Source organism: Papaver somniferum, unplaced genomic scaffold (genome assembly GCF_003573695.1).
Source record: "Papaver somniferum cultivar HN1 unplaced genomic scaffold, ASM357369v1 unplaced-scaffold_10, whole genome shotgun sequence".
Classification (NCBI taxonomy): Eukaryota; Viridiplantae; Streptophyta; class Magnoliopsida; order Ranunculales; family Papaveraceae; genus Papaver; species Papaver somniferum.
In genome coordinates, this window is record NW_020618825.1 from 9,243,137 (window position 1) to 9,254,874 (window position 11,738).

The window sequence follows — 11,738 nt, forward strand, 5'->3', positions numbered from 1 at the left end:
ATATAACTCTGCAACACTGAAATTTAGGCACTAGCAAACTGGATGTTGTCAATAGGAGTACTTGTCTAATTCACTCCCCATATAATGCTAATGAGTCATTCACATCTGCTGTATGTATGTGCAATCTATAGTAAAATGACTACCTAAGCAAACGTTAGGCCCTGGTATGTATCCGAGTGCAGAATTTTTGTTGCTGAGCTTAAAATTAAAAATCTGCACTATTTAATATTTAGTGAATGCTGGCATTGTTTTGCCACAACATCAATCTATGAAGATGACACGTACAGTTATTGAGCAATATTCAGTTACACCTGTCTTTTTTTCCTGTTTTTTCCTAAGTTCCTAGTCCAAGTCCAAGTTTGATTTTAATTACATTACACTGCACTACTGTGGAAAATACATGATCAGATCGAGTGAGAATGGGAGGACTAGGGAGATTCATAGGAGGTGCTGGCGTGGTTGATCGCAACAACCACCAGCGTAAGATGATGAAGATCCTAAGCCGGATGATGGTGACCAAGTTACCGGATCGGGCTGCCGTGCACGGAATGAAGCCTCTCGTAACTGAGACCGTTAACGTATGTTACTATACTCACTATCCTCCTGTCTCTCCACCAAGTGCATTAGATTTAACAAGTATTTTTTGCAGGTAGAAGAAGTAGGAGAAGAGATAGATAAAGGGAAGCAAGAAAAGGAGCAAAAGACTGAAGAGGTGGAGAGAAAAGTAGATTCCCAAATCAACACGAAAACAATTCAAGAGGAGGACGAGGTTGAGAAGAAAATAGACACCCCCTCCCAATCAACAATTTCATCATAGACACCATCGAGTTAATCAACTGAATCGCAGCCTTTTCTATGTGCTCATTCCATTTTGTTACAGCCTTTTCTTTTGTGTTCTGTTTTCTATCATTTATGACTAGAGTCGATGTCGATGCTTTGTATATATGTTCTTGTTGGTAGGAGTTCGAATGAGAAAGATTTTATGTCGATTAAAGCAGGAATGCAACTAATATTTTCATGATAGAGCTGTGAAGAGCCAAAGAAAATTAGAGATAAAAAATGCTGCGTAAAAACTTGCTTAATTAATACTCCAGATAAACTAATCATTTGTCTTTGGATAACTTAATTACATGAGGTACGTTTCAAGATTGTTTTGATAATCATGTGTAAAATTACATCAACTGTTATGTAAATAACCAACGAATGCACACAGACCAGACGGGTATACTTTATCGGTTCCGGTTGCACTAATTTGGCCACTGGAATGGCTTCCGGTTCTTGTCCCTTTGATATTGTAACCCGGAGTGGCACTGGAATCGCTTCCGGTTCTTGTCCCTTTTATGTTGTAAACCGAACCGACCCATAGACTCAGAGAAGGAGGGTGGAAGTGCAACAACTTGTCCGCCATCACAGGTTTTTTGCATCGCCAAACGGAGAGTATAACCAAGAGCTCGCCCAACAGGTACATCAACAGCATTTCCAATTTGTGTATATCTGTTTTATACAAAAAAAAAATCATCAGAATAATTTGAAAGAAATAAGAATATATAAAAAAAAAATCAAGAATGATTAATTATGTACCTTTGTTTAACAATCCCAAACAGTCTATACCAGTCGGGGAATCCTTGCAATCGAGCATTTTCCCTTATAGTAGGCACTCGGTCTTGTGTAGGGTGTAAAATAATCTGACATGAACTTCAGACTTAAGGCAAATATATGGAAGGCAAATATATGGAAGTTATTATTTTCAATTTCAATTCCATCCCTCTATGAATGACATTTGCATAAACATTACCTGGTTGTGGGGCTCCGCCCTTGTCACAACCGTGCCGACAGTCTCGTCCCACCAAATTCTACCAAATGGTCTGAAATTCAAAGCATGATCAACCAGACAGGTTCTTTAATCAACAGTAACAAATCATTGGAAGGAAAAAATAAAAAAAAACTTACTTGGTTGATTTTCCCTTGACAAAGTTGACAGCATAGTTCGGGACCTATATTAATGTAAGAATATGTTCATATATAAAATGACAATATAGCAAGTGATAATAACAGAATAAGATTAGGAACGATTTTTACCAATGGCTTCCCAGATTTTACATTTAGTCTCATCAAGATATCCGGTGTTGGTTTTTTGATCAACTAGCACCCCGGGAAGATCTCTGTAATTTGCACCCTAGAAAATTGGCAGAACAATAATTAAAATCAATAAAAGTATACAGAAGGAAACTGATTAACCAAGTTAGCTAAAAATTAACCTTCTCTGGGGGAATCATGCGAACTCGAATATTATCATCTTCACTCAATTTCAGAGGTCGATGATCGTAGAGCTTTGGCTTCACTGACCCCATCATCTCTGAAAGAAAAGACAATATTTACAATTCTTCTAAGATGTCTAACAGACTATTATTTACTTACCATGCTTTGGTGATCTCATCTTCTTTGAAACTCTGTGATAGGAAGTCGACTTTTCCCGTACTCCATCTCATCCTCTATTGCATCAGTGGTGACCTACACATATTAATTTCCATAAGCATGTATTAGTAGAGGCAGAGAGATCAAACTTGCTTACCGGAGGCAAATCATAAATAGCATCCTTGAGACATAAGGCATCCTTCAGATAATTTTCATCCCCCACAACAAGATTTCTCTACACACACCAATGAAGAACAATTGATTTTTCATAAATACAAATTTGATCAAACAATTCTAAGCTAGAAAATCGCATACATACCTCGAATTCTTTAGGTGGGTAGCCACGTTGAATTGGCTTGTGAGTTGGTATCGGAAACTGAGGTAGTTTCTGCAACAAGAAACGATTTAAACATTAGTTTTTCAACTATCAAATGTTTGTGATAAAACTAAACTTTACCTGAGTAGGCTGAGCACGCCACAGAAATGCTCGCATTCGATATTGCGGCAGCCCAAAGCCTCCGGCTGCCAATAAACCAAGACGGGCTTGGTAGCGCATTGCTACTAGCCGACCAATCGCATATCTTCTGAGGGTGCCCCCAACAAATTTTAGAATGTCCACCACATTCTCCATCAATGTGAACTTTGGTTTCAGAAATTTAATAATATCCATAAAAACCACAAGCTGGTAGTTTTTAGGATCCTCCATGGGATTCTCAGTATTCCTGTGTCTATTAAACCCACTGACTCCTTGGCAGGGGGGTCCTCCGCATACTACATCCACGGTACCCTAAAACACAAACCGAAGAGAAGATAAATATGCTATATGCAGTTAAGATTTGTCATATATCTGCGACACATATTCTCAAAATGAAAAGAAAACGGCAAATATAATAAGAAAATGTCATGCCTCCGTTTCAGGATGGTTGTATCGCAGACTTTGACAAGCGTCTTCATCATAATCTACAGCCCATCTCTGCAAAGACATAGTTACAATAATAAACAGATTATAAGTGCAAAAATCATCAAGAAAGCAGCTAAATACCAAAATTATTCTTTTACTTACAGTCACTAGACGGACATTTGAAGAGTTAGCACCCATACAAAGGCCAGTGGACATCCCTCCACAGCCAGAATACAAGTCCAACAAAGTCAAAGTTGAACTCTCAGAATCAACTGCTGAGGAAAATCCATTTGTATTAACATTAGCTTGGACAACTTTTGAACAACCTTCAAGGGAGATGCTGGAGGATGACGAACTGGCTTTATTTCCATCTACAAAAGAATAGTGTTATAGAATTAGTTCCCACAAACAAAAAATGAAGTACAAATATTTTCAATAGATACAACATATGTATTACCTGCAGGTAAGTTTTGAAATGTACAAAATTCTTCGTCGTAGGACATATCATAAAAAAAATTGCATGATTGGACCTGGTTAGCAAATAAACAAACAAACATAAATTAGTCTTCCATGAAAATAAACAGTAAACTGAAAAGAGAAACATAAATATCACTAATAATAGAAAAACAACTGAAGAAACCATACATTTGAGGATGCTTGAACAACTACAGTCTTAGACATGATACACTCCAAGGGGATGTCACTTCTAGATTCAGAAGCAAATACCCGATTCGCTTCAATGAGAGAAAACTCGCTTTGAATTACCTCAAAACATCCCAAATTACAAATATCATTAAACCTAGCGGGTACATAAATCAAAAGGAAAATAAATGTTCCTAACGTAAGTAACTTACACTCTCCGCCGCCCGGAAGAACCATTTAACGGTTATGAACTGCTTCTTCTTTGCGGTTTCAAAGAACTCAACAATTCTCCCAATGTAATTGGGCTGACCTTTATCTGCCTGAATAGGGCAGCAGCATACCATATCAAGCAAACAGTATACACAAAACATAACATGATTTCAACCATTGAAAACTCAATAGAACATAAAGCAAACAGAATACCTTTATTTCACAGCAGTCATTCAAATCGAAGACCACACCGTCAACTATGGCTCTAGTGTAGTGTGCTCTCACATGCAAATAACACTTACCACCTTTTCTCACCTATAATTACACACACAAACAAACAATAAAAGTAAAAATTATGAGAAAACGTTCAAAATGAAAACTACAATTTAAATCAACGAAAAAAACAATTCAAGAATAACCTGTGAAGGATCGTAACGATCAGGCCATCCTGCCCTAGCTTCTTTCCCAGGAACAGGTCCTCCAGTCAGTTTGCACACAGAGTGACTATGTTGTACTCGTTTCCTAATAAACTTTCTTTTGATAGGAATCTCTATCTTTTCTTCATCTTCTGGATCCTCAAAAGTAGTCATTTCCAGATCTTGGACTTCTTCGTCTTCATCTTCATTTAACTTCTTCTTACCCTTATTAAGAATAGGAGTTCTTCTCATAACAGTAGATTTATTAGGTTTGGTCATTTGATCTGTTTTTCTTTTCTTTCTTTCAGATAGTATAGACTCTTTTGGTGGTTTCCGTTTCCTAATCTCCATTGGTGATCTTGTGCGAATAGAACACTGAGTTCCAGAGACAAAAAAAAATAACAAAAATTACAGAGTTGTGGTGAGTTTGGGTAGAAAGGTGAAGGAGAAGGAGTGCCTAACGATAAAAGAGTACAGAGATAAATATTAGGGTTTTCAAGAGAAAGAGACAGAGAAAACCGTGGAAGATTTCTTCCCAGAGGGAAAGAATGAAATTTTGAATTTGGATTTCTTTTGGAAATTAAAACTTTGACCGCGAAATTTTCGTGGCGGATATGTTTTTTAAAGAACGTAGGATTGGTTATAAATTATCAAACATTCTTGATCAGATTTGAATGAACGGTTGATATGTTTTTAAAGAAAAGATTCGATAGTAATATATTTTTTAATCCTAAAAATGCTGCCAAGGAAGGATAGTACAAATATGGAATGGTTGAGAGAAAAGTTGTCAAATTAAACGGTAATATTGTAGTGGACGAAATGGTTGTAGTGGGGAGGATCAGGTGGTTGTTGGTGGTGAGATAGTGGTGCAAGTGGGCATGTCCTTGCGGTTGAGCTAGCATACAGGCAACTTCCCCCACCCTCGGTCCTGCCCCAAACTTTGTGTATATGAGTAGGTACGACTTCAAACAGCTAGTCTAGTGAGCCATATTTCGTGTCCTGGTATGCATAACGCAGTTGTCTAGCTGGTTCACCAAAAAATGACTCCTAGAGGTCTGACAAATTGGAACTACTAATGTTTGTGGCATATTGAGTATGATGGCTAATAAGTTGACAAAGTTGCAGCTTATACAAACTACATAAATGAAAATGTAGAGCAGCCTGCTTATACAAGTTACCGAATCGTGCTGCAGTGCATGGAATGAAGAAACTCGTAACTGAGGCTGTTAACGTTCGTTATTGTAAACATCGCAGGAGCTGATATAGTGTTGTTTAATTTTTTCCATTTTTCTTTGAACCCGAAAATTCTTAGTTTAAATCTTCTTAAAATTATGCACAAATGTGCTCTGCTGCTTCACGAATCGGAAAATGGGTCATTTGTCCAAATATTTTTAAAACATGGTTCAAATGGACGAGTAAAAATTAGTATGGGTGAAATGGACAAAAAAAATTTAGTAAGGATGAAACTGGATTCATCCTGGCTGAAACTTAAAATATAGCGAGGATGAAACTGGATGCATCCTGTGTAAATTAAAAAATAAGAAAATGTATTTGAAAATTGGCAGGATAAAACTGTTTACATCCTGGCTATTTTTACATTTTTGTACATTTAAACAGTATCAAAATCTAAGTGTCTTTTTACCCAGAAATTATTGGTTTTGGTCTTTTTAACTAATTTTGTGTTCACGAATCCTTTAGTCTTGCTAGTGTTGGTCTAATGAACTCATCACAAGTGCGCAAGTTGAAAACATAAAACACAAACCATAATAAAAGTAAAGCTGAATGAATTTAAATCCAAAAATGGCTTCCATTGATTAAAAAGTAGAATACTACAAAAAAAAAAAAGAAAAAAAAAACTGCTGCTAAAATACTGTTTAACAAGAGATCGCAGAGAAATTAATGATGTGTTTCCAAAAATGGCGATGTAGTATGAAGTTTTTTTTTGTTTCAGAGAGAGGTTTCTTTTCTGGGAAAATAGAATTTTAGAAGGTGGAGAGATTAGGGTTTTTATGATAAAGAGAGAAATATCGAAATGAAAGGGCCCCAGAGAGTGTTTACGCTAGTCTAGTGAGCACTGTTGGTAAGAGGTGTGCAACGGACGGACGGTTGCGGATTAGGGGTCACCCGCAACCGAACCGTCAAAGTTGCGGATTTGAAAAATTGAACCGTGAACGGCCCAATCACCCGCGGATTTAACCTTTGCGGATCTGCGGATTGTACGGGTCGGTTGCAGATTAACCGCGGATTTCACTCTTGGAATTTAAAAAGATGACACATCATTATAGCCAAACTTCGCATAAAAATCTCCAACATGCAAGATTGAATAAGCGTGGAGAACTGGCATTTATGGCCCATTAATCATGCATTATGCATGTTCAGAACTTGTCTAGCTGCATGGGCCAGGGACGTCCAGCCAACTAGCTAACTGACGAGTGACGTCCAGTTAATTTGGTAGTTGCCTAGTTGGTACACTTATTATTTTATTAATATACATAGCTGAGCTTAGTGACCAACTCGGGCTTATGGCTAGCAAAGTTGGGCTTCTGCGGTGCGGGTGAATCCGCGGTTTTCAATATTCAACCGCACCCAAACCGCTAAAACGTGCGGATTTGAGAATCCCATCCGTGTCCGGCCCATACGTTTTGCGGTTTGGGTGAAATCTGCAATTTTACGGATGGATACGGATCAAATCCGCGGTTCTGGTTTTTATGCTCACCCCTACTGCTGGTCATAATACACTGTCAAGCTATGTTGTAAAAGGCGCTCTAGGCGCCCTAGATAATAAAGCGCAAAAGTGTAGGCAAATTTGGTGTTTTCCAATTTTTCCTCTGGGCGCCTAGAGCCACTTCGCCTAGCGCTTAATACAACATAGCTGTGAAGTCCATGGCAGAATGATGGCTAACAGTAACAAATTGACAGAGTTGCAGCTTATACAAATACAGAAACGAAAATTTTAGTAGAAGAAGAAGAACTAATACTATTGGAACTGTTACTGTTTGTGATTATCAGAATCTCTCTCATTAACATTAGCATATACAATAACATCCATCCATTACTACCGATAGATATGGATAATCTGCCAACTGCATTTCCCCCAAAATTCTTACCTAACCATGAGTCACTGTAACTCCAAAAAGCTAAAGTTAGGCAAAAACATAAGTGCATCACTGCAGCCCTCCAATCTTGCAGGTTTGTTCAGATTGAGAGGGATTCTTGAGTCGGATCGGGGAAATTTTAGAGTTCGAAACCAGTAGTAACAGTTTTGATTTCACCTCTTGCAGGCCTACTTCTAGTCTTCTTCTACTTCAACTAGTCTCCCACGGATCCATTTCTTCTTTACTGTTGTGTTGTTAGAACGCACACTGGTCTTTTCTGCCTTGTTGCTCACCGGTACTTCCTGTGTGGTGATTTGAGACTTGATAGCTTCTTGCATTTCTTCAACAGGAACTGCTAGTTCAGATTTTGGATCAAGCTTGTGACTGTAACCATTGACTTCTAGTTGAGCTGGTACGAAATCATCATCATCATCATCTAGACCTTCCATCTCTAGAAGTTCGTCATCATCCAGCATGCCTTCGAGATCAAAGTTACCAAACTCAAAGTCTGATATCGCGTCAGAGTAGACATGAGTACCATTTACTTCTTTCTGGTCAGGTGAAGGAACTGTTCCATCTTGTTCACCTGTTTCATCTCCAACTAGATCTTCATTCAAGTCAAAAGGAGAACTGTCCTTCTTGTTTCCAACATATGAAATCTGTCCTGACTCTGCAGCTTGGATCGAACGAGTTGCTTCAGCAATGAGTTTCCTGGTTTCCATAAGAGAAGCTAGTGCAAGAGGACTCTTTGTTGCAGCCACCTCCAGGGCCTTAGCAGCCTTCTCAGCCTCCGCAATCAGTAACCTGGCAACACAAAAACCATAGATGAAGGTGTGATTAGAATTACATTCCCCCGTCTATACCAAATATGAACCAATAAGGGTTTCTCATTTCTGTTACAAACAGTTTATGCGAATTTCTAATTTAATAGTTTCAGAACTGAGATTGTTTTGGATATTGAAAAAAGGGATAGCTTTGCAAATCATAATCAATTCACCAGTTAGGACAACTGTCGGAGCTATCAAATTCTACTATAATACCTTGAAGTATTTGTGTCAAAGTCGTGCGAACTATTCTAAAACAATATAGCAATGATATATACACTTACTTTGCACGTTCCACAGCTTCTGTTTTCTTGGTTTCTGTAACAGCCCTCTGCGCCCTAATATTCCTTATCATCTCCAACTTGGAATCCGCTAATGGATCTTTGTATGGTGCTGCACGACTTTTCTTAGGTTTCGCTCGGCTTTTAGCATCACTCTCAGCTTCACTGTAAGCTTTCCTTCTCGCAGCGTTTCTATCTCCACTAGGCTTTCTCCTTGGCTTTCTCTCTCTACCTTCAGGTATTCCGTGATACTTGTTCAGAGCATCACAAACCCGTTCCCGATAACTCTAATTAAAAAATGTAACACCTTGGGTTAGACTCACAACAATCAAAGTTCAGATAAGATTGACAAAAAAAAATCTCGTTGTTGCTTACAGGATCTGCCCATTTGGCAGATATGGCTTCCGATATTTTCCTCCTTTGCTCGAGGGATTTGGGTGCCCTCTTGCTCCCCTTGGGTCTAGGTGCCATTCTCCTCTGCTCAATGCTTTCCAACCACTCTCGCTTCAACTGTTCATCCAAAACTTCATACGACTCCCACTGAAGCTCTGCTTCCCCAGCATATCCTCTTCTAGAAGCGTCTGCAATCAAGTTTTGCCACTCAAAACAGCAGGTTTCTTGCACCATCAACTTCTCACGGCGCCGTTGCCACCCCATTCGCACTCCAACCCCAATTTTGTTCCTTGTCTCTTCGCTGTATAATTCAGTGCATAAAGAAGGTACAAAGTACATTACACCAACATGATGACAAGATAATATATACACAATGTTGAAAAGCTCAAAATCTAGTAGAGCAGTATATCAATGGCCACAAATGAGGTACAATATCAGTAACAGCAACATAATGAGCAGATATTGATCTGAACTCTTATTTTTGTTCTAACCAGTACTAATAATCTAGTAGTACTACTGTTTGTTCTCACTTACAAGAGCAGTGGGACGACCCCCCTTGGCTACAGAAGTAACCAGCCACAAGATCTTGTCTACAGAAGTATTAACTACTATTTTACTAACGATTTCTGTGTCCAAGTTTTGATTCTTCTACTGTTAAGTAGTAACCAAATAATATGATATTTTGGCTATTGCGATCAAAGTAAAGTATGCAGATAACGTGATGCAACACATGGATTTTCTCCGTGGAAGATTATTATACAGAACGCAATCAGGAAAAGAGTTCTTGGTCTCGAGATAGTGAAACAAAAAACTGGGAAAATCAAAGATGCCGTAAATGAAAATGTTGAAGAAGATTATCATTCAACAATAATGTTAACTTCTGACGAGAAGGAGGTAGCCAATTTACCTCTGAGCATGTCCCAGGTTCACTAACTTCATCTTAACCTGAAATGCCAATAGAGAGACTATGAGAGGAATGAAAAAAATCCAAACCTTATAAAGTATTTAATATCTTTTGGTCAATTAGAACAGTGGTTTCTATAACATCCCAAATAACGAGGATACAGGTATTCAATGCACGTAAGGCGCTAAAACTAGATTCTGATCATTTTTCAGAGTAAAAAACGTGAAAAAAGTTCTTACATGACTTCACCTTAGGATTTTGCATAGCAATCTTGGTTCTTTCTCGGATCCGGCGTAGAGTCTCTGGTCACGAATCAATAGCTTGTTGAGGCAGTGAAAATAATAAGTGCTAATGCATACCGGGCAAAGCAAAAAAATCAAAATTCAAACAAATCTTCTCATTGCTCACCTGCACTGTGTTTCCTGCCTTTGTTCCACGGAACATTCCCTTTATTAGCTTTGGAGATTCTCAACCGTCTTAATCTCTCTCTTTCATCGACTTCGGCCTCGTCTTCTTCACCGGGATACTGAGACGAAGCCGCCTCTGAACCCAGTTCCAAATTCGCACTTCTATCTTCACTCTGAACCAAATACTTAGGCTCGAGTGTAGCAACTGCCTTAATCAGCAGTGCTCTTCCTCGTCTATTACCACCCATATCGAATCTAACTTTTGTTGGGAGCTGAATTGACACCTCCCATGTAGAAAACAATCTCTTCTCCTTTCCAAAATTAACAAGTTTAACAGATGTAGTATTACCATGAAGTAATGTCTGATACCTCGAAGAAGTGCAAAAATGATTTCTGAAAGTAGGTTGTGATGTAGCAATATCTGACAAAAACAACAACAACATTCAATCAAAATGTAAAGAAAAACCCCATAGCTCATACTACCTCAGTTTCAGGAAAAGTGATACTTTGACTTTTGCCTTAAAATAGGCCAAAGTAACACTTTTCCTGAAACAGAGAGGTTATCTAAACAAACCAATGTCCAGAGACCACCATGGAAGTTCAGCCCAAGCTCATGAATGCAATTCTAATATCCCTAAATAATCCAAGTATGGGTCTTATCCAATTTCAGTTTAAAATTCTATCAAAATGATGAATAAAAGCTAAAAAGATAACTAATTCAGTCATGGGTTTTTCAGATATTTCTTGAATTAACCAGAAAAACAACAAAACTAGCCAAAATTGAAGCTAAAAAAAAACACAGGGAGAGTGAGAGAGAAATAGTACCTAATAAAGGCATGAGAGCTCATTCAGTCAACCAATCAATCCAATGGATACAGAGATTATGAACACAGCTTTCTTTTTATCTTCTTTATCTACTGATTGGATGATTCATTGAAAGAGAAAGGGGTTTTGGGGGGAGACAGAAGAGGGATGATGGAATTAGTAGCAGAACCACACACAAAGAAGGAAGAAAACGGAGAAGAAGATAACATACTAAGGTAAGGCCCATTGTAAAACCCGACCCACTAACCTTTCTCTCGAGATATTTTTTTTGCTTTAAAATTTAAATCCCAATTTTGTTGCATTCTAATTTATGGGCAAAGAAGGATTTCACCCCACATTATAAGGCGAGTTTGGTATCGCTCTGAGTTTAGATAAGTGATTTTTCGTTGTGTTGTGTTGTGTTGTGCTGTGCGGTATTTGTAAAT

General features: G+C 38.2%; 1 protein-coding gene and 1 pseudogene across 1 annotated transcript; both read right to left on the reverse strand.

The window, feature by feature from the left end:
• Positions 1–1,225: 1,225 nt before the first annotated feature.
• LOC113326289 lies at positions 1,226–4,935 on the reverse strand (annotated as a pseudogene).
• A 2,580-nt stretch (positions 4,936–7,515) lies between these two features.
• LOC113326764 lies at positions 7,516–11,490 on the reverse strand. The gene is made up of 7 exons (XM_026574417.1): positions 11,314–11,490; positions 10,490–10,909; positions 10,331–10,383; positions 10,085–10,122; positions 9,160–9,478; positions 8,788–9,071; positions 7,516–8,483 (listed from the first exon to the last, which is right to left on the reverse strand). The coding sequence occupies exons 1-7, from the start codon at positions 11,324–11,326 to the stop codon at positions 7,874–7,876; spliced, it is 1,737 nt and encodes a 578-aa protein (XP_026430202.1). The 5' UTR covers positions 11,327–11,490; the 3' UTR covers positions 7,516–7,873.
• Positions 11,491–11,738: the final 248 nt, after the last annotated feature.

What these genes read in the sequence shown, in the direction of transcription:
- LOC113326764 (XM_026574417.1), bottom strand. An exon ending in AGGCAGGAAACACAGTGCAG is followed by an intron (nt 10,384 to 10,489) that starts GTGAGCAATGAG and finishes ATTCGTGACCAG; the next exon opens with AGACTCTACGCCGGATCCGA. An exon ending in GAAGCTGTGGAACGTGCAAA is followed by an intron (nt 8,484 to 8,787) that starts GTAAGTGTATAT and finishes TTGTGTTGCCAG; the next exon opens with GTTACTGATTGCGGAGGCTG.